The 24897-nt window shown below is 31.6% G+C and overlaps 1 protein-coding gene across 5 annotated transcripts in view; it reads left to right on the top strand.

Moving 5' to 3' along the window:
- LOC127733114 (hepatocyte growth factor receptor-like) overlaps nt 1-24897 on the top strand; it is a 143852-nt gene that overhangs the window by 23984 nt on the left and 94971 nt on the right. For all 5 annotated transcript variants that reach the window (XM_052242404.1, XM_052242403.1, XM_052242406.1 and 2 more), the window contains exons 5-10: nt 2889-2973; nt 8043-8109; nt 9711-9975; nt 10552-10634; nt 12147-12299; nt 17042-17243. In XM_052242404.1, coding sequence (XP_052098364.1) covers nt 2889-2973; nt 8043-8109; nt 9711-9975; nt 10552-10634; nt 12147-12299; nt 17042-17243 — 855 coding nt within the window. The remainder of the gene's footprint in view (nt 1-2888; nt 2974-8042; nt 8110-9710; nt 9976-10551; nt 10635-12146; nt 12300-17041; nt 17244-24897) is intronic.

The raw sequence follows: 24897 nt of genomic DNA, 5'->3' as shown, positions 1-24897 counted from the left end.
TGACTTAAGTTTGCCTCAACCAAATGTTATGAAACTTATACTAAATGCTTATTACCACAAAATACATATCAGGTATGAATTTTGATGGTGTCACTTATACTGTTCTAGAGTTATGCCCCTTTACAAATGGAAAAATTGCTGATTTCTCCGTTTCCATTCTCTAACTTAAGTTTGCCTCAACTAAATGTTATGAAACTTATACACAATACTTATTACCACAAAACTCAGATCAAGTACAAATTTGGGTAGTGTCACTTTTACCTTTCTTCAGTTATGTCCCTTTATAACTTTATATGATATGCAAGCGGGGGCATCATCTGTGTCCCATGGACACATTCCTCATTTATTTATAAAAAATATTACATATTTAGTGGACTTTAAGTTTATTTCTAACATATTCACTGTTTTTATGTCTTTTAATAAAGAGATATTCTTTAGGGATATCTATAATACACGTATCTCCATTTGTCTTTTTGCTTAACATATTTGAATCTTATGTTAAAAAATCTCTTTAAAGTTATCATTTTATGTTTGAATATTTGGTCAATTTTTTTTTTTTTTTCATCTTTTGTGTTTAAGATTTTGGCTGTATTACATGTTATTTTCAAGCATTAACATGTTAAAGATTTTTAGCTATTTCAAGTTATTTACAGATACTTGCATATCTATATAAACATAAAGCAAGGAGCAACACATCTGTTCTGTTTCTTTTTGTTTACAAAATTTGTCTTAAAATTTAATATATATACAGCTGGTACCAGTATTTTTATTCTGTTGAAGAGTCACTATTTAAAACTACTGTTATCTGAACAACATTGCTGATGATGGTTGAATTAAGAATAATCTTAATTTTAATGCAGCTTGTTTGCAACAGGGGTTTTGATTGGACACATATATATATATATTTATAAAGTTAAAATCATGGTTTATCTGTTCTGCATGCTCTGCACAATCACATAGGTCCAACTTAAAAAAAAAATGAAGATGTGATATGACTGCCAATGAGACAACTCTCCACCAGAGACCAAATGATGTAGAAGTTATCATCTATATTGTCCATTTACTAGTTACAAGAAATTGATATAACAGGCAAGATTTAGCAATGATTTTCATCAGCAGCTGCAAGGATAAAAATGAAATACATGTACAGATATTTCTTGAATGATGGATATTAGCATTATATTGTAAATTTTGCCTTTATATACAAAGAAAAGGAAAGGTAGGGTAAAAATAAATGAGACAGCAACCAAACAACACAAAAACCAGAAGATATCTAGAGGTCAACAGTAGATTGATACATATATCTATACATTTTGTCAATCTCTAAATTGCTTTTGATAAGTACTTTTAGTTAAATTTTACTGCATTTTTTCTCCCTTATTAAGCCCACCTACGATAGTAGTAGGGGCATTATGTTTTCTGGTCTGTGCATCCGTTCGTTCATTTGTTCGTCCGTCTGTCCGTCTGTCCCGCTTCAGGTTAAAGTTTTGGTTAAGGTAGTTTTTGATGAAGTTGAAGTCCAATCAACTTGAAACTTAGTACACATGTTCCCTATGGTATGATCTTTCTAATTTTAATGCCAAATTAGAGTTTTGACCCCAATTTCACGGTCCACTGAACATAGAAATTGATAGTGCGAGTCTGGCATCCGTGTACTATGGACACATTCTTGTTAGTCCCCTACCGACGAAGTCGAAGGGGACTTTAGGTTTGCACTCTGTCCGTCCCTCCGTCTGTCCATCCGTCAGTCCGGCAACTCAGCTTTCCACACTTTTTTTCTTCGTTCTTGAAGATATTGGATTTGATATTTGGTATATAGTTTTATCATGACAAGTTATAGATCAAGTTCGAATTTTGTTCCGGTCTGATGATTTAGTCCAGAGTTATGGTCCATAAAAAAACTCCATAACTACTGTTAAGAGTACTATATTAAACCATATAATCTGTACAAAGGGAGATAACTCATTTTTTAAAAGACATTCTTTGGTGAATTGTTTGAGGAATTTTGTGGCAGGTTTATATGTTATTTTGTATAAACTAATTTTCTGAATGCTACATGTATGTATATATATATTTTTTTATTAAGTGAAATCCTTTAATTAGATAATAATCTATTTTTATTAAGGTATATATTTCATTACATTACATTGTGTAGATAAAAGTTGTTGACATTTTATAGGTAAGTTACAAATCTTTATTAGTTTGTGACAAATGAAAGAAAAAATATTTGGAACTATTAATTATATTTGATTGTAATTTGAAAATAGATATACATTGTATTACATCATATCTAATGTTAGAGTGTTATAGGTTTTCCACACTTTTTTTCATCATGCTTGAAAATATTGATTGACAATTGGTAAATAGTTTTATCATGACAAGTTACAGATCAAGTTCAAATTTTTGTTTAGGTCTGATAATTTTGTGCAGAGTTATGGTCCTTGGACTTGAAAAAATTCACTCATATATTCAGTTTTCCACACTGTTTTTAGTTATGCTTGAAGATATTGACTTGATATTTTCTTTTTGTTTACACCATGACAAGTTATAGAACAAGTTAGCATTTTGTTCCAGTATAATGAATTTTTACCCGGTAGGGGACTATGTATTGCCATGCAATACTCTCAGAATGCTTGTTTTATTAATGTTACGATTAGTAAAAGTCTATAAAAGTTCTTTGAAAACAGCAAATTTTATATCTTTGACTTGGATTTCCTGATATTATATATCAGCAACACTTGTCTTACTGATGTAATGAAGTCATTTGTTGTATTGATTTAGTTTAAACATATTTTATTTGCAAAATATCGCTAAACTGATTAGACAAAAGTTAGTCAAACTTAGATTATTATTGTTGTATTGATGATTTCATAATTTTTATATTGCAGAAAAATGCTATATATATAAATGATGTAAGACAGAATGCAAACCCTCAGCTTTCAGCATTTAATCAGATTAAAATTGATCCTTCACGTAAGTCATTTCTATAAGATAGATGTTGAAAAATATTGTGTGAAAAAGTTGCAAACATTTTTAATATCTTTATTTGTTTCCTGGGATCTGCTTGTCTGTTTCTAGTTTTTATGCCCCCACTGATAGGCAAAGGGGACATTAAGTGTTACCCTTGTCCGTACGTCCCAAAATTGGTTTCCGTTCTCTACCAAATGTTATAAAACTTATACACAATGCTTATTACCATAAAACACAGACCAAGTTCGAATTTGTGTGGCGTCACTTTTACAGTTTTCTAGTTACCCCGGTATGTCCCTTTATAACATTATATGCAAGCGAGGGCATCATTTGTGTCCCATGAACACATTCTCTATTTATTTTTATGTACAAAGCATTCAAAGTAAGTGAGCAAATGAAGTAATTTTGTTTCGATTGTTTCATGTTTTTAGGCCTTTTTATCCGTTAATAAGCTTACACTGTGCATGAGAAGAAGTTAAATATACCTTGGGATAATTCTATATTTGAAATTCAAAGTCAACAAGGATATACTCTTAAGACCCCTTTTCAAGATTTGCTTGACATATAAGAAATACCTTGCATTTTTAGCTTTTGAAATTAGTACTACAGGCCTAGGGTAACAGCAGAGAGCATCTGTACTTTTGAAAAAGCATTATTTGCAACAAACATTTTAGGCTTTACACTAGTATTATTCAGCTTAATTAATAATTATTTCCATAGCTATAAAACATTTCAATAGTAGACATTTTGCTTACATATTTTTTATTAGAACATAAAGAGTAAAACAAATCTAAACCAAACTCCTTCAGGGCAGGGTAAAGTTTTCTTTTAGAAAACATGGCCCGAGAACACAGTTATTTCGTAGTGCATTTCTTTTAGACAATAAATTCAAATTAAAAAAATCGCACCTGCTCTATCTCAAAAAGATTTTTACAGTGTAGTGTACTACTATTGATACAAATAATATCAAAATTATAGAAACTTCTACCAGCTCTAACTCAAAATATTGACAATTCTGTGTTAAGGGGGGGCTAAAATTCAGTTTGACAGCTTCAGACATTCTAATTTTTTACCTTTTTTAACTGGACCAAGTCACTACTTAACATAAAGATTCAGCACCCAAATTTTTTTAACATGTAATTTCATCCCCTTACTTAATATTTCATGCATAAAATATCAAAAAAATAAATTGGGAAAGTGTATCAAAAAAAAATGCAAGTTATACACTGTTCACACTAGGGACTATATACGTAGACAACGAAAACCAAAGGACGATAACTGTGTCCTTGGACCACATGTGAGGTGATGAATTTACACTGTTTATAAATCACTATTGTTTACCGTTGAAAGTAGAGAAAAAATATTAGCAAAATTATTTGATTGTGTAATTGTGTAGGCTTTTAAAAATAGTTTTAGAAATTTAGGATTCAGCACCCAAATTTTTATACGACCGCAAAAATTGAAAATTTTTTGGTCGTATATTGGTATGACGTTGGCGTCGTCGTCGTCGTCGTCGTCGTCGTCGTCTGGCGTCGTCCGGCGTCGTCCGAAGACACATTGGTTTTCGCACTCTAACTTTAGTTTAAGTGAATGGATCTCCATGAAATTTTACCATAAGGTTCAATACCACGAAAGGAAGGTTGGGATTGATTTTGGGGGTTATGGTACCAACAGTTAAGGAATTAGGGGCCAAAAAGGGGCCAAAAATAAGCATTTTTGTAATTCCAGACAATAACTTGTGTGTAAGTGTATGGATCTCTCTGACATTGTACCACAAGGTTCCATATCACAAAGGGAAGGCTGTAATTGATTTTGGGGGTAATTGCCTCAAAATTTTAGGAATTAGGGGCCAAAAAAGGGGCAAAAAACAAGCATTTTTCTAGTTTCATGACAATAACTTGTGTGTAAGTGTTTGGATATTTCTGAAATTGTACTACAAGGTTCCATATCACAAAGGGAAAGCTGGAATTGAGTTTGGGGGTAATAGCCTGAAACGTTTAGGAATTGGGGGCCAAAAAGGGGCCAAAAATAAGCATTTTTCTAGTTTCCAGACAATAACTTGTGTTCAAGTGTATGGATCTCTCTGAAATTGTACTGCAAGGTACCATACCAAAAAGGGAAGGCTGGGATTGAGTTTGGGGGGTGATGAATCATAAGGGGGTTCAAAAAATTTGGGGGGGGGATTTTTTTTTTTCTTTTTTTTTCTTTTTTTCCTTTTTTTTTTCTTTTAAAATTTTCTATTTTAAGTTGGTTATTTCTGATTAATATTTAAAAGCAAATAATAATGATATGGTAGGAGTTACACACCAAACAGGATGTGTAAATTATTATATAATAAGTATTGTGCAATAGCAAGAAATTTTCAATTGCACAGTATTGCGCAATAGCAAGAAATCTTCAATTGCACAGTATTGCGCAATAGCAAGAAATATCCAATAGCACAATATTGCGCAATAGCTAGAAATTGTCAATTGTACAGTATTGCACAATAGCAAGAAATATTCAATTGCACAGTATTGTGCAAAAGAAGATACTTCGTATAAATTGCTTATTTCTTGATCAATTTCAATGGGGTTTTATTCTTGAATTCTTGGGGTTCTTTAATATGCTGAATCTAACCGTGTATTAAGTTTTTGGATTTTGGGCCCCGTTTTTAAATTGGTCTACATTAAGGTCAAAAGGGTCCAAAATTAAACTTAGTTTGATTTTAACAAAAATTGAATTATTGGGGTTCTTTGATATGCCGAATCTAACCGTGTATTTAGATTCTTGATTATGGGCCCAGTTTCAAGATGGTCCAAATCGGGGTCCAAAATTAAACTTTGTTTGATTTCAACAAAAATTGAATATATGGGGTTCTTTGATATGCTGAATCTAACCATGTATTTAGATTTTTGATTTTTGGGCCCAGTTATCAACTTTGTCCACATTGAGGTCAAAAGGGTCCAAAATTAAACTTTGTTTGATTTCATCAAAAATTGAATTCTTGGGGTTCTTTGATATGCTGAATCTAACCATGTATTTAGATTTTTTATTTGTGGACCCGCTATCAAATTGGTTCATATTGAGGTCAAAAGGGTCCAAAATTAAACTTTGTTTGATTTCATCAAAAATTGAATTCTTGGGGTTCTTTGATATGCTGAATCTAACCATGTATTTAGATTTTTGATTTTTGGGCCCCGTTATCAAATTGGTTCATATTGAGGTCAAAAGGGTCCAAAATTAAACTTTGTTTGATTTCATCAAAAATTGAATTATTGGGGTTCTTTGATATGCCAAATCTAACCGTGTATTTAGATTTTTAATTTTGGGTCCCGTTTTTAAATTGGTCTACATTAAGGTCCAAAGGGTCCAAAATTAAACTTAGTTTGATTTTAACAAAAATTGAATTCTTGGGGTTCTTTTATATGCTGAATCTAAACATGTGTTTAGAATTTTGATTATGGGCCCAGTTTTCAAGTTGGTCCAAGTTGGGGTCCAAAATTAAACTTTGTTTGATTTCAACAAAAATTGAATATATGGGGTTCTTTGATATGCTGAATCTAACCATGTATTTAGATTTTAGATTTTTGGCCCAGTTTTCAAGTTGGTCCAAATTGGGGTCCAAAATTAAACTTTGTTTGATTTCAACAAAAATTGAATATATGGGGTTCTTTGATATGCTGAATCTTACCATGTATTTAGATTTTTTATTTGTGGGCCCGCTATCAAATTGGTTCATATTGAGGTCAAAAGGGTCCAAAATTAAACTTTGTTTGATTTCATCAAAAATTTAATTATTGGGGTTCTTTGATATGCCAAATCTAACCGTGTATTTAGATTTTTAATTTTGGGTCCAGTTTTTTAAATTGGTCTACATTAAGGTCCAAAGGGTCCAAAATTAAACTTAGTTTGATTTTAACAAAAATTGAATTCTTGGGGTACTTTGATATGCTGAATCTAAACATGTGTTTAGATTTTTGATTATGGGACCAGTTTTCAAGTTTGTCCAAGTTGGGGTCCAAAATTAATCTTTGTTTGATTTCAACAAAAATTGAATATATGGGGTTCTTTGATATGCTGAATCTAACCATGTATTTTGATTTTGGACATTGGACCATAATAGGTAAATTAAAAAAATTGAAGTTCTTAGACCACATTCTTTCTGTGTCAGAAACCTATGCTGTGTCAAATATTTAATCACAATCCAAATTCAGAGCTGTATCAAGCTTGAATGTTGTGTCCATACTTGCCCCAACTGTTCAGGGTTCGACCTCTGCGGTCGTATCAAGCTGCGCCCAGCGAAGCATTTTATTATAACATGTAATTTCATCCCCTTACTTAATATTTCATGCATAAAATATCAAAAAAATAAATTGGGAAAGTGTATCAAAAAAAAAATGCAAGTTATACACTGTTCACACTAGGGACTATATACGTAGACAACGAAAACCAAAGGACGATAACTGTGTCCTTGGACCACATGTGAGGTGATGAATTTACACTGTTTATAAATCACTATTGTTTACCGTTGAAAGTAGAGAAAAAATATTAGCAAAATTATTTGATTGTGTAATTGTGTAGGCTTTTAAAAGTAGTTTTAGAAATAAACAAACAACTATGAACTAAAGATCACAATTATTTCAAAACAACATATGTGTGATAGTCATAATAAAAAAAATCATCCCCAAAAGATACGAATTTCAACATCACAGCTAGGACTTCTGACCCTCTTAAAATTGAAAATTATTACCTGATGATTACTTTTGTGTACTTACATAAAAAAAATGATATTATTGGTCATCTCATACAATTTGTAGTGTAATGTTCAACCTTCTATAATGTTTCTAGCATATTGAAAATCCCTAAAATTATCTTTAATGATGGTTATTTATTCGATTTGTTTAAACAAAAGCTTTCAAATTTGAAGTATTAGTGCTGAATATTGAAAACATTTTTCAAAGTAAATAATATCATTTAAAAAATAGAATTCTCTTCCTCTTTGATCTATATTCATATCTTTTATGTAGATCATGTAATATATGACTGTGATAGTCATTTATTTGCTTTCACAAAAGTCTTTCCTTTTTCAGATATGAATGATGGAGAATCTTTCACATTGTTAGATGTTAGGTTGTATATTGACCCATTAACAGAACGGTAGGTTAAGTACAGAAATAGTGAGAAGACAATTAAGAAATTTGCATCAGTCTGTCAAAAAGAAAAAAATGCCAAAATCTGAGCCAATTTTATTTGTATGTGGAAACAGTGTTTCATAATGTTTATCATACCCTCCATGGATGTCATGTTATGATCTTTTTATACACTCTAGGAATGGGGTTGATATTAAACCCTTTTCTGTCCATTTGTTCATCCTTCCATCTGTTCATCCTTCCATCTGTTCATCCTTCTGTCTGTTCATCCTTTCCTCAGTTGGTCCATTCGCCCATTCTTCCAACTATTATTTCCATCCCATTTTTCTCAGAAACTACTAAACAGATTGATTTCATTCATATTTGGTCAGCAGCTAGACAGTGATTAGTTGTACCATGTGAATACTTTTCGGATCTGACAAATACCAACTTTCTAGTTATTGATACTTTGAATTTTTAAATATGTTGAATGAACTTAAAATTTTCTGGCACTTATTTCTCTTATCCTTCTGAAAAGAATGATTTCATATTTGGTCAACAGCTTGATAGTGATAAGTTGTAAAGTGTGTGCGGTTTTCAAAACTGTCAGACACCTACAACCTGTTTTCCAATACTTCAAATTATGAGTTGGGGTAAGCTAAGCTCTATATTTCATGCATTATTGTTTTGTTTCACACTCCGTATCAAATTTCTGTTTCAAAACTTATAGTAGAAAAAGTTTATTATGAACCTCAGTGGAATGAAAAAGTTGTTGAACTGATGCAGTAGTTAATTATTAATTACTTCTTCATTCCACAGAGGATTCTGACATACAATGTCAAAGGGTGGAGAAAAACTTTGAAATTATTAATGCTTTATGCTGAAATGAATTCAATAGTAGATGTGATAGTAATTATTTTGCACCTGATGGAGGTTTTTTGTCTCGCCTGCGATGAAAGTGGCAGAATGCAAGACAAAGGGATTACAATCCAGCAAAAGGTCAGGTATATTTGGTGTATGGAATGATTGTAAGGTGTACATATCTGTCTGGCAGGGTTCATATGACCTTGACCTCATTTCTATGGTTCATTGGTCAATGTTAAGTTATGAAGTTTGGTCTGTTTTAAAGGTACTATAAGCAATAGAACCACTATATTTGGTGTATGGATGATTATAAGTGGGTCTCATTGGGGTCTAAGTGGATGCAGGATTGGCCGATTTTTTGTAAGCGTGAGACGTGAAAGTCAAATTATTTTACAGGAAAACGGGAAACGAAATCTGGCGGGACACTTGAAGTTACAAGCGCTATCATTACAGTGATAAGCGGGATACGGGATTCTGACAAAACAATAAGTGGGATCCGGGATCAGACCCCCAATGAGACCCCCTTATAAGGTGTACATGTCTGTCTGGCATGGTTCATCTGACCTTGACCTCATTTTCATGGATCATTGATAATGTTAAGTTTATGTTTCTTGAAACCTTCATATTACAGCCTTTCAACATAAATTCAATAAGAGTAAAGCAGGGGAGACATTTCAGTGTGTGCACTCTTGTTATTGAATAAAGATAGAATTTTGAATAGTGGTTAGAAAAATGAATGAATGAAAATTCTTTTCTTTCCAACAGAGAAATTACACAGATTTATGAAAATTTGACAAAGATTGGTGATGTAAAGCCCTACAGTGAGTGTAGGTGTCCAAAACTGTATCCCATAGTTCACTCAGATGATAACTACTACAGCTTACAATGTAAAAATGAAGAAGGAGCATTTACCAGTAGATTTAAACAAGATTCTGTAATCCAGTATATAGCTGATAATGAAGAAAGTACAACCTGGAAGACTAACATGACAGAAACAGAGTTTACAGTTCAACTGGATCAAATTTATCAGGTTTCTGAATTATTTTGCAAATCTGTTATTAGTCTGTATTTAAGGGGACCAGTAACCATGGCAACAGGGACATATTTTTTGTCAACATATTTCTTACGTTTATCGATAGCTACCAACAAAACAAAATTTCAAGAAAATCTGAGACTATGCATGCCGCAACTTGGTGGTTACAGAGAATTGCTATTGATAATATAACTACAAGCAGCAGGGAAATGAGAACATTGAAAAATTGAAATGATTCATATATGGTAAATGTTCTAGAAAAATCTTCAGTCATAATATTTTTGGAATTTGAAAAGTATTAAGTTTGATGTCATATAGATAAACATTTGGTTGTTTTAATTAAAAGTCTATACATGTATTTGAAGAAAATGAATATTTTCTCTCTCAAATTCTTCACAAAACATTTGACACACATACATCAGATAACATGCTGATGACAAAATTATATGTCATTAAATACTATTTCATTTGTTCATCTGAGCTGCATGCATTCATAATTGTGCAGATTGAAAACAACATAGCATTTATGTCATGATTTCATGAATTTTTCATATGAATATTAATTTCTTCCAGATTGATGAAATAGTACTGGTTACAAAGACTTCACCTTGTAATGTTACTTTTACTTTAGGTGATGGAAACAATAAGGTAGTCAGGTAAGATAAATATTTTTCGCTAGTTATGTGCAGTTATTACATATTTTAAAAAAAGAGTAAAAATAGCCTACGATGACCTATAGTGGCTAACAGCAATGTCATTTGGTTTCTGGTGGATAGTTGTCTCATTCGCAATCATACCACATCTCATTATTTAATATTTATTAAAATTGCATAATGATATTGAATGGGCATACAAATTTATTTAAAAAAAAAATAGCATCTTCTAATTTTTGCTCAGTTTTTTAATGAAAATAAGCTGGCCAATCCAAATTGACTCTTATGCGCTTAAGTTTTACCCTTGTCAGTCCATACTTCCTGAAATTGGTTTCCATTCTCTTACTTTAGTTTGCCTCAACCAAATGTTATGACACTTATACACAATGCTTATTACCGCCAAACACAGATCAAGTCTGAATTTGGGTGGCATCACTCCCAATAATTTTAGTTTACAATATTGTCTTATAAGTTCCCCTTCTTGGATCTAATATTTAATTATATCTTCCATCTACTTAAAATTTTGTTAAAGACATAAATAAAGACAATCAGTATGACAAGATTGCTGATTTGAACATATGGTAGTATTATTACTGTACTAAGTTACATTTTTGGACTTATTATACCCCTCACCAAAAAGTTTGAGTGGGTTATAGGAATCACCAAGTCTGTCTGTCCCTCCCGCTTCATGTCTGTTGCGTACCATTGAACTTAGGTTGATCAGACTTGGTATGCAGTTGCATCATATTCTTAAACCCAAAAATCTCAAAATGTCATTGTCTTAATACTGAATATTCCAAAGCCAGGTCACTCTGACCTTGACCTTTGACCCCTATTAAAGTAAAATATGATAGTAAAACAATGTCCAATTCCTGTCAGGCTTTTAACTTTTGTACTGTAAAACTTGGGTTAACCAAACTTGGTATGGAGTTGCATCATATTCTGAATCCCCAAAATCTCAAAATGCCATTGTCTTAATACTGAATTTCACAACAGCAACTTAAATGCATGCATGTACCGGGGTATTAGTCTCACCATGCAGACAGCTATTGTTTAGCCCTCCAAACTTACAGATAATGAATGCTACAGTTATTTATCACAGTTGTCAAAATTCAGAGTAAAAGTATTCAGAAACTAGGTAATGAAACAATATGCAGCATATTTGCAATCAAAATAAAATTATTCCAGATATGACAACCATTTAAAATTATGTTTTTATTCAGTATTTTTTTTTATAATACAATTTAGTGGTATATATTGTGAAGATGGAACAGGGGCGGATCCAGCCATTTTTAAAAGGGGGGTTTCCAACCCAGGATAAAAGGTTCCAACCATATGTCCCCATTCAAATGCATTGATCGTCCAAAAAAAAGAGGGGGTTCAAACCCCTGGAACCCCCTGGATCTGCCACTGTAGAATGAAGATGCTACAGGCATCAAAATTCTTCCATAAGACCAAATATTCTTTTACAAAATGTATTATTTTTTTTATTGAAACCTTCAATTATATTTTCAGTGGATCAACCAGGACAAAATGGTCTGGTATATCACAGAACATAAATAGTAGATTACAGTATGAAAATGTAATAACAAGAAATATAACTGTACATCTTAGTGGATATTGTACTGGAAATAGTCATGATATAGCAGAACTCTTAGTTACTGGAAGGTTTGATGTTATATATTATATATTTATTTTATGTTTTAGATTTGAATTGAGGTGCTTGTTTCTAGGAGATAATGAAGACATTTCCAATGTTAATTTCAATGAAGAATCTCAATATTGACTTTCCAGTGTGAGCTTTTGTCATCACTTGGTGTCTGTGATCTGTGGTCTTCCGTTGTCAGATCTGTTAACTTTTATGAAAATGTTCTTTGAAACTACTGGGGCAAAATGGAACCAAAGTTGGCCACATTTATCCTTAGGGTATCTAGTTTTAAAAAATGTCTGATGTTCCTGTCTTCCAACCAAATTATCAGCTAGACAAGATCTATAAATAATTCTACATTGTGGAAATTATCTGCAGGCCATAATCTTGCCGGCGAAATGACGACTTAAGTCGCCAAAGAATTTCGAAAATCGCTAAATCTCGCTGGCCGACTGACTTCATAGCGAAGTCAAATCGCTATCAAAATCGGTAAAAGGGAGACAACTTGTGATTGACAAGTCTCACAGGTAAAAAAAATGGCGGCTGACAAGGAAAATCGAGATTTTCGAAACGACCCAAGACTAATACTGTAAAAGATCAAATTAAATAAATACAACGGCGACTTTGAACATCCTCGGATATAACTTTCAAAACTGTTCAAACAGAAAACTGACCGTCTGTTTAAGTTATTGTTTTACGATGATTTTCATCTGAGGATGTTGCGTAATCACTCAGCTGATTTGTTTTATTTTTATTACCTACACGAGTCGATCAATTTTACTATTCGGTAGGTAAAGGGTGGGAATTAACGGTAGATTTATTATATTCATTAAATAAAAATTGAAATATAAAAGGTAGAAAGACATATATGGATAATGTGATTGCAAACGTACGACACTCGACCAGATTGTCATCAGCAGTGGTTTTTTCTCATGACCACTTCGTTGATATGGATGATATTTTTAAAAAATGATAGAAATTAGCTCTTTATCGCATAATTAACTTGAGATTGAAAGATATTTTCATTTATAGACTTACAATCTTTAACGATAATCTCAATTTACTACAACTAACATAAATGTCCTGGACATTCAATAATGTTTTACAAAACAATGACAAGTGGTGATATAAATTAAATTCCCAGTCATGTGAAATTCATCATATTTTTCTGGAGTTTTAAAAATAAATTGAGGCAGATGCACATGAATTTAATGCATCATAATCTTGATAATATTACTAGGCTACTCCCTCATGTCCAATTCAACAAATTTTATTTAGAACACATTATGGTATCAATAAATAAATAACAACTGTATATTTTCTAAACCTTTTTATTAAGAACTTTCTTTATATACACTGTGTACAATAACATATGAAAAAACTGCAAGTACATCTTTTATTGAATATAAAACAATTTCCTTAGTGATCAGCTTGAAAACATGATGCAACCGAAACGGTAATGGAATCTCACTTCTCCAAGAAGTTGACCACTTCTCCCTTCTCTCTCATGGAAGGAGAAGTCACTTCTCCCTCTTCAAAATCCTAGATTAGGCCCTGTATCTGTATACTTATTATTCTTGGAACAAACTTTTAACCAATTTTTGTGGAAGCTTATGAAAATAGAGATTGTATAAAACGAAAAATTTCTAGCGGGACAAGATCTACTATTGATTAAGTCAACATGATTAAAATTGTCAGTTGACTCCTTATAGAAGTTTTAGCCTGTTTTTTACCCATTTTTGTTGAGCTTGCAAAATTTATGTTATGTAAGCGAGACATAATGATCATACATTCCGTGGTCATCCACTTCATTGGGGTCAACATAGATGTTCAGTCTGTGGTAAAAGTTTTTTATAGACATCAATAACTTTTTTCATGGAATTTTATGAATTTTAGACACGCTTTTTCATGACCAAAAATCTAAGAGCAAAATTTTGAAATATTTTTTTTCATATTTCTGTATTAGGGCCCTGCATCGAGGATGCTGGAGCCCTTTAGTTTTTAATTTGTCCGTCAGTCTGTCCCTTTGTCTATCTGTCCATCTGTCTGTCCGTCTGTCCATCCCAAATTTGTTTGTAAACGCAAAACTCCAAAAGTATAAGAAGGAGGCCAATTAAATTTTGCATAGTTGTTTTGCATTACATCGTGATGTGCATATTGTATTTTGGTGAAACTCCGCTCATTGTTTTTGGAAAAAACTTTGTGTTTGTTAAAAAAAAGTCACAAATTTTGAGAAATGTCTTAAAAACACAAAAACACCATAAGTATAAGTAGACTTTTTGTTTAAAAAATACTAATTTTGAGAAACATCTTCTTGTAGTAGAATGTCATCAAAAAATGATATTCAATATAGGCATAATATGCATTCCAAATTGTTTCCTCGAGTCAAAATTGTGCTAAAAACTTAGTTTTTCTTTAAAAATGATAAATTCTGAGAATCATAATACTTGCTAGGATTAAATGAAAAGGTATCATTTGCTATTAGGGAACGATTCCCTGTGTCGAAATTATTGGTTTCCCACCATTTACGAGAATGCCCACCAAAATGCATGTCATAGTGCTTGGATTTTAGCAAAACATATATTAATCCAAAACACATTCTGAATTAATTGCTGGTGTCAAAATTTATGATAATTGACAACCTATGAATATTTGCCTTGTATGCATCAGTCTTTTTGCCTCACATAAACATGTGCAAACGGGGTCTTGCTGACATGTAAGTTTTCTCTAGTTTTACTAATAAATTGACTCAGTTAATTTAATAGTTAACATTAAGATACAGTCAAAGATGAAAGTTTTTCAGTCCAGTCAAAAGGTTAAAGTTTTTTGGTCATCAATAACTTTGTCAAACCATGAGATTTATGTAAATTGTACAGAAGCTTGATGATCGAAAGAAAGCAAAATAATGAAAATATATTATTTTTCATTTTTCTATATTTTCCTGATAAAAGAACCTGTTTTTTGGCAGTAAACATCTAGATACAGTCTGATGTTGAAGTTTGCAAAACATCAATTACTTGGTCAAACTTTCATAGAATTTTATGAAACTTTGGTAGAAACTTTTTTATGATGTCTGAAGCAAAATTTTGAAAATATATTTTTTTGACTTTTTCCAGTTAACATTTACTTGCATTCAGACAGTTTGAATTAAATTTTTTAATATGATGAATTTGCAAACCTTTTTTTTAAAAAGAGCAAATGTCCTATGAATTGAAGCGCAAATGTCCATTAAAAAAAGTGCAAATGTCCTATGAAAAAGCACAAACGTCCCGCGCCAACCTGTTTACTGTAACTTGACCTTAAGTCAACAGATTGTCTGTTGACTCCTTATAGGTATTATTTCCCTTGTGTGTTTTGTTGTGGAAACTATATTAGATGGAGAGAAAACTTTACATAGCATAATTATCAGCAGGACAAGCTCTACAAATCAGTCAACATACATGAAATTGTCAGTCCACTTCTTATAGCAGTTATTGCCCTTGAAGGATAAATTTTCATTTTTTTGAGTATTTTGGCTGGGAAACTTTTGAAATATTCTCATTTCATTTTATCGATTTTATGAAAAATTTAAGGTGAGCGGTACAAGTTTCTTGGAGCCTCTAGTTGGTTACTAAGATAGTTCTTTAAAAAGGTCTTGGCTTCTATTTGATAGATATTTTCAATATGACAGTAAACAAGTCATGACACATCTTTTAAAGAAATTTTGCATGCATCTGCAGTATGTTTGAACTATTTTACATCACCAACACTGAAATTTAAGTATCAACAACATTTCATTTTTTAAGAAAAATCTATGCGTTGGTTTTTTATTATCATCATTTAGTTTTCTTCCTTGTTGATAGTAAAAGTAAAGTATAGTTCTTACTCTTTGTTAGTTTTGATTTCCCTTTCAGATTATTAGATAGTTACTTTGAAAATGTAAGTTCTATGACTCCCTTTTAAAAATTTACCCAGTAATCAACAAGATACAATATCACATTTAAAGGATGAAAGATTTATTCAATGACTTCATTCTTTGGTACATGAATGCTTCCCTTTTAACTTGTATCTCATTTAATTCTTACTATCTGTAAAATTCATAACTTTTATGATAATGATAATAACACAAATTTTTATTATGCAAGAAAATAGACTTTATCCTTAAACTTCAACCTTTCCACTGTTGTCTGATGCCTTCGGATGCAGATGTGCATAAACAAATCTCACACTAATGTTATCGAGGAATGCTATGATAAAAGGCAATAAATGATTTAATGTCAATGAAGCAACAACTCAGTAACTTACATTTACTAAAAGAGACATGTTTTAAAAATTTGGTGTATTTCTGTATTTTACTGATGAATAGACTAAGTGGAGTTATTTTTCAGCAGGCAACATCTGCGGAACCTTTTGCAAATTGTATAGTAAGCCAATTGGTCTCATATGCTGGACACAGTGCAGACTATGTTGGCTTTGATGTCTGAACAGCTTGAATTAAAATCCCTATGGCAAAAAAAAAAATTATAAATTTATAAGTTATAAAATGTGATTTTACCATTGTTGAACTGATTTCAAAACCAAATCTTATAAGTATGTATGGAGATGTTGGGTATATGTAAATAACACAATGTCTCCCTATTTTCCCCCAATTAATTTATAGAACAACCTTCTGTGTATGACGTGCTATAGTTTTATGAGTTCAAACTCTGTATTCCTAATGTATATATATCTTTATTTCAATTTACCTAAATGTTTGACCAAAATTTTTTATATTCAATTACAGATGTAGTTGCTATGGCAATTCAGCTAGCTGTACATATAGTTCAAGTCAAAGTAATATCTGTCAATGTCTGAACCACACAAACGGCTCTGATTGTAGTGAATGTGAAGTGGGATTCTACAGAAGCAAGGAAGATTTTGGATGTCACCATAGCTGTGAATGTAATGCAGATGGAATGGTTGGATCTAGTCAAAAATGTGCACAGGTTTGTTTATAATATATATAGATTCATTAATATGTTTAGTATAATTATACATGCTTTCTTCTTGTCATTTATCATGTTTATGGGAAACTATGTTATGTTTGTTTTAGTCACGAATCATAAAAGTTAATTAGGGCCCCGCTAAGAGAATTTTCTCTAATTCATTAACTTAATCTATATACACTGACATATACTTCCCAATTGTTCTCATGTCTGTGTACATATGCACAAATGAACTGTTAAAATTTGGTTACATCTTAAATTAGAGCATTTTTTCAAGAATAATAGTTCAATTTACTGGCCAGTTTTGTCTATTTGATTAAGTAAGAGTATTTATACAATATTAGTATGATTGACAACTGTCATGATCAAAGATTTTGTCTGTTTAGTATAATTATAGCAATTAAGCACATAGGGTTGGGCAATAATTGGAACTGTATATAGACCCCTCCTCTTTAATGCCAATCATAACTGACCAAACTACATAACTATTGAGTTTATACATAACATGACAGACCACTCAATACAAAATAACTTGACCCCATTAGATTCAGATAAATGTTTGATCTATATAGGTCAGTGTCATTGGGTGGTCTATGTCTTCATGTGTAATTGATGGTTAACATAAATATTAAATGTGCATTTCTTTAATAAAATTGAATATAGATGATAGATTTTAATCATTTACCTATATATAACTTTTGATTTTCACTGCATTAATAAAAATATAAGATAAATGTAAATTTTGGGAGATAAAAAAATGGACTTAGTTTCATGCCACTTTATCCAATTATCCCAGGTTTACTAAGAAACTGCAATAATTTTTTTTTATTAGGTAATTTTTTCTGTTTCAAAAAATGTAAATATTAAGTAGCAATTGAAAAGAAGTAATTATGCAAATTAGTGACCAACCGACATTGACCTCTATTAAACTAATACATGTAAAATATCGGTGACCTATAATTCAAGGATCTGGAAATTTTTTCACACAATTTCAGCAATTTTGAGATAACTTAAAAGTTGGTGCCATTTTTCAAAATTGTTGAAATCACACTAGATTCATAGCATCAACAAACTTGTTTTGACTGTTTCATTGCATTTACTTCATGAATTTTCTTACCATTTATCTAAAAACGTTCAAGAACAGTTAAGGGAAGGCAACAGTTTAAAAATGAAATGATTTTAATGACTTAAAATGGTTAATTTCTCAGACATCCCTAACGTTTCTTTCGATTTTGAAGACGAAATTTAAACCGGATGTTTAGCGACAATACTAAAGTACAAGTTATTCCGGACTCATTTCCGGGATTCGTTTTTTTTATCAAATTGAAAGGAAATCACCGGCTTTTTAATTTTTTTACCTTTAAAAGTGTTTGAATAATACAGATAATATTTGCACTTGTTTTATTTAGCATGAAATCATTTTGCATTTTACGATTAAGTGTCTAATCTGCCGAAGAGAATTTCACACATGCGTATTACATAGTAAATAAAGCACATGTGTTACTCTTGAAAAAAAACCCACATTTTTCTACGTAAATTAAATTAAGTTTTAATTTTTAAATCAGAATTGACGATTGTCTTTGCTGAAAAGTAATTAAATAATGAAGACAGTTGTCATGGAATTTTAATTTCTTTATAATATTAGTTCTGAGCTTGTGATCAATGTCGGGTGTGAATTAAAAACACAGGTAAAAATTGATTAATAGCGATCATAAGCCAATATTGCCCGGAGGCATATATATGGTTATTTGGAGGGCCCTCAGGATTAAAATACTATACTAAAGTGGCAGTTTTATTACAGGAAAGGGATAACAAAACAAAAACAAGACCTTACAAAATGGTGATTAAGAAACCTGATCTCAACGAAATGACCCAAATTATTTCTTTAAAAAAATAAGATTTGTCCTAAATCCCATTTTTTCGTTTAGGACAAATAAATTTCAGATTCGGTCATGTATGGCAAATATGACGTTTCCGGACCCTTGCTATAGTTGTTAATTTCTATGTCATTTGGTCTCCTGTGGAGAGTTGTCTCATTTGCAATCATACCACATCTTCTTATTTTTATAAGCAAATGTTTAATAGTCAATAAGCCATGACTGAGGGGGCGGGGTCAAATAATCTCAATGGAAATGAGATGTGCCCATGCAAAGGTTTTCTCATCACTTGGCGTCCGTCATTCATCGTCGTCCATTAACTTTTACAAAAATCTTCTCTGAAACTACTGGACTAAATTCAACCAAATTTGCCACAATCTTTATTCGGGTATCTAGTTTAAAAAAATATGTCTGATGAACCCGCCTGCCAACCAAGATGACTGACATGGCTAGAAATAGAAGACAGGGATAAAATGCAAGTTTTGATTATTATTTTAAAAACTGTATTTTAAATAGAGAAAATCTGACAAGGCAAAAATGTTTAGAATGTTGAGCTCTATCAATTGTTCATGATTTCAAAACTGTCAGATGACTTCTTATTGGAGTTCTTGCCCTTAAATGACAAATTTTACCATTTTTTTCATTTTAGACTTTTGTCTTTAAAACTATAATAGTTTAATGTTGCAAAAATGATCAGCAAGACAAGAGGTACAAATAATTTTGCATGGTCTAAATCGTCAGTCGACTCCTAATTAGAGTTAATGCCCTTTGATGATGACTTTTACCAGTTTTTTTGCGTTTATGTCTTATGCAAAAGATGAATATATTTATGGATTAAACACCTAATGTAAAAATTTTAATTTGCTTTCAGCTCATTGCCTAAAAATAAACCTTTCAAATTTTTGTAGAAGACAATACATTTTAAATACACTTTCATAGAACCATTTAAGTATGGAAAGCCAACGGGGTCAAATTCTTACTTCGTAACTTGTCAATTTGTAACTTGTAACTGTGTGATTTGTCAATTTGTATATTGATGTTTTGTAACTTGTCGATTCGTAAATTGTCGATTTGTAAATTGTCAATTTGTATATTGATGTTTTGTAACTTGTCGATTCGTAAAATGTCGATTCATCATAAATTGTCAATTTGTATATTGATATTTTGTATATTGTCGATTCATTAATTGTAGATTTGTTAATTGTCAATTTGTATATTGATGTTTTGTAACTTGTCGATTCGTTAAATGTCGATTTGTAAATTGTCATTGTTGTATTATGCTAACGATCATTATGATGACAGATGGCGCTTGGTTTCTTCTTCGGTGAATCAGCCTTCTGTAAGTAGGAGCACCTCCATATGGAGTAAATATATATACCTAAGTAATTTAAATCAATCATATATGTACAGCAAATGCATCTAAAAGAACACATTAGAATAATAACATTTTTATTTGTATATGGCATGTATACAGAACATTTTGTTTTCTGAAGACGACAGGTGGCCGTATCGTTCAAGAACGGAAACTATATAAAAATACAACCCAAATAGTTCATTCCTTCCACATTAATCGATCTCTCCTTCTTGCGAGGTTAATGGTGTAATCGTATATTAGCGGAACATAGCGACTGAATTATTCGAGTAAATAGATATAAGGAGATGTGGTAATAAACAGAATGATTGTCAGTGAGACAACTATCCACCAAAGTTCAAATATAAAAGTCGATGTAAGCAATTATAGGCAACGTACGGCCTTCAACAATGAAAAAAACCCAATCCATATAGTCGGCTATAAAAAGCTACATCAGTACGCAAAAATCCAGGTAAAAACAGTTTCTATTAATCCTAAAATGCTATTATCGGACCATTTTATTCTGACTTAGTCCTCAGGGGGAAGGGCTGACATACATGTATATATATAATATATTAATATTCATTTGTACATGCCTACTAACTTTTTTCTAAATATTTTGAAATTTGCATTTCATATGAAATTAAAAATAATGATCGTTCGCATAATACAACAATGACAATTTACAAATCGACATTTAACGAATCGACAAGTTACAAAACATCAATATACAAATTGACAAATCACAAATCGACATTTAACGAATCGACAAGTTACAAAACATCAATATACAAAATGACAATTTACAAATCGACATTTAACGAATCGACAAGTTACAAAACATCAATATACAAATTGACAATTTACGAATCGACATTTAACGAATCGACAAGTTACAAAACATCAATATACAAATTGCAATTTACCAATAAAGAATTTTGAAATCACACAGTTACAAGTTACAAATTGACAAATGTACATATTTAAGGGAGTAGTTCATGATGGGACGAAATTGGCATTAAGATTTTAATGGTTTTTAAATAAGGCACTTCACATTAAACAATACAAGGTTATGACAGCTTAATTATGCATCATTTGTGTTGTAATGTCAGTTTTGATCCAACTTTTTCAAAATTTATAACAATTTTTGACATAATTTACTTTGGATGCCATAACCAATCCAGAAAATGTTTGTGTTTAGGTATATGATATTATCTTTGGCACCTTTTGGTCACCGAAAATTTTGGATCACAGGTTGCTGCAAAGATTTTCCCAAAGCTTTTAGGTCCAAAAATGCATAAAATCATTGTATTTTGTCTATATTTTCATATTGAGCTAGGTTTGGAGCCTCTAATATACTATTATGAAGAGAGTTGTCTTACCTAGCATTAAGGCTTTTGAAAAAAATCCATTTAAGGACCAGATTTTGGCCTTTTTTAATTTTGAGAAATATTTTGCCAAATTGAATGTGGTGTAGTTAGACTCACAAATCCTTCTTTACATCTTATATACCACCTAACAGAAAATAACTTTACCTTGCATGTAAATTTTTACATGTATTAAAGATGTACCAGTTTTTATCTTATTTATGAACTGGACGTATAGCTATCACCCCCATTGAAATAACATGTATATAGTTTTTGTCTTGCCTTGACGGAGTCAAAAAGTGCGACATAGGTATGCTGTTTCTGGCATTGGCGGCGTCGTCAACGATGTACTAGTTTGTGATTGGGTCAAGTTTAGGGGGAACCACTAGTGGTATATCAATGATATATGGTATGTAGTTATATTTGCATGAGCACATCCCATTTCCATGGAGATTATTTGGCTCCACACCCTCAATCATAGTTTATTGACTATTAATCATTTGCTTAGTTCACATGTATTAGTTTGTGATTTAGGTCAGTTTATGGGGAACCACTAATGGTAGGTCAATAATATTTTGTATGCAGTTGTATTTGCATGGGCACATCTGATTCCCATTGATATTATTTGGCCCCGCCCCCTCAGTCATGGTTTATTGACTATTTAATATTTGCTTAGTTTACATGTATTTGTTTGTGATTAGGTCAGTTTATGCAGTTAACCACTAGTGGTAGGTCAATGATATTTGGTATGCAGTATTATTAGCATGGGCACATCTCATTTCCATGGAGATTATTTGCCACCACCCCCTCAGTCATGGTCTATTGACCCTTTAACAAATCCTTCTGTCTGTCTCCAATTATTTTATGATATGTTGAACAAAGTTTTAGATAAACATGCTCCTGTTGTTGAAAAGAGAGTTAAAAAGGATAGGCAACCTGATTGGTATAATAGTGAAATTATGTATGCTAGGAACATGAGGGATAAATATAATGCACTTGGATTGTGGAGTGAATATAGATTTTGGAGAAATAAAACTAAGCAAATAATAGAGAACTCAAAAAAGAATTATTATAAAAACAATGTAAAAGACTCTAATGACTCAAAATCTTTATGGAAATGCCTTCATAGTGGCTGAACCCTAAGGTAAAAAAATCCCCACATGAGTTAGCTACAGATGAGAACAATACAACAACAAATAATAAAAAATCAATAGCAGATACTTTTAATAACTTTTTTACTTCCTGTGCTGAAAAACTAAGAGAGCAAAGAGACATTACATCTGTTGACAAGGCAGATTTCAAAATCTTAGCACATTCATTAAAAATCAATTAAAACAACAAAAACATGTGAAATTTACCATACCACCAATAAAGATAAATGAGCTATTTGATGAGTTAACCAAACTTGATGCAAATAAATCATTGGGAACTGATAATATTGGACCCCACATCCTTAAAATAAGTGCCCCATACATTGCCTCTCCTCTCACATATATATTCAACAGAATGATAGATAATGGTATATATCCTTCATTACTGAAAAACGCTAAGGTAACACCAATTTACAAAGATGGTGACAAGGTTTTAGCAACAAATTACAGACCCATATCTGTCCTTCCATCTCTATCAAAAGTATTAGAAAGGCATGTCTCAAATAACATGTACAAGTACTTGTCTAAATTTAAACTTTTACATCCTACACAATCAGGTTTTCAGGCCACATCATTCTTGTCAAACTGCACTTATTGATATCATTGACAAATGGCTGCAAGAAATGAATGATGGTAATTTAAACCTAGCAATACTGTTGGACTTCAAAAAAGCATTTGATCTTGTAGATCATGACATTCTTTGCTTAAAGCTAGCTATTTATGGATTCAGTGAGTCTGCAGTAGGTTTTTTCAGGTCATACCTAAGTAATAGACCACAGCAAGTAAACATTTGCAATGTTAATTCTGATAAAAAAGATGTGAAATTTGTTGTCCCCCAAGGATCTATACTAGGTCCTCTATTATTTGTCTTATTTATAAATGACCTTCCCCTTTGCATTAAAAATTGTAAAACAGACTTGTATGCTGATGGTACTACTCTTCATAAATCTGGGAAAAACATAGAAAATTTACATGATGATGTTCAAGGAGATTTATGCAGAATTGAAGAATGGTGCAAAATGAATAATATGTTCATCAATACTAAAAAAACAAAATGTTTGGTTACTGGAACAAGTCAGAAGTTATCAACTTAATCTTTTCAACCAAATTTACAAATAACTACAAAAACCCTACAAAATTCATCATGTAAAAAATTATTAGGTGTTAAAATTGACAGCACACTTAGCTGGACAAATCAAATTGATCAAATTTGTGCTAGCATTTCATCAAGAATATACGTTCTTTCAAAATTAAAGAAATTTTTAGATATTTATGCCAGGAAAGCATATTATAATATTATAATATTCTGCCGCTCATCAATTACTGCTGTATTGTTTGGGGAGAATGTAAAAATGAAGGGATAATAAGAATATTAAAACTTCAAAAAAGAGCAGCAAGATTAATTCTTGATGCAGACCCTTTATCCCCATCAGCCCCCTTATTTAAAGAACTTAGATGGATGACAGTAGAAAACAGAATCAAATACCAGAAATATTTACTGCTATATAAATGTATGCAGAAAGAAGCACCACAGTACCTACTTCAAAAGTTTCAACTTGTATCTGTTAATAATCCTTATGCTTTAAGGGGTGTTACTCAAGGTAATTTGATAGTTCCTAAGCCAAAAACTGAACTGTTTGAAAAATCTTTTGCTTATTCTGGATCAGTTTTATGGAACGGACTACCATATGAAATGCGTAAAGTGCAAAACACTTTTTCTTTTAAACAAATTATAAAACGATACTTGAGGCAGTCCCAATATTCAGTCTTGAAATGATCGCAACTATTACTTTTTTAGAATGTATGATTTTGATTTGTATATAATATCTATTTACTACATCAAATCTGTAACTGTTTTATATGTTCTAATGGTACATGTACATTGAACTATCATGACTATACGATTGT

This window comes from Mytilus californianus, unplaced genomic scaffold (assembly GCF_021869535.1).
Source record: "Mytilus californianus isolate M0D057914Y unplaced genomic scaffold, xbMytCali1.0.p SCAF_3, whole genome shotgun sequence".
In the NCBI taxonomy this organism is placed as follows: Eukaryota; Metazoa; Mollusca; class Bivalvia; order Mytilida; family Mytilidae; genus Mytilus; species Mytilus californianus.
This window is presented reverse-complemented; position numbering and strand designations above follow the sequence as displayed.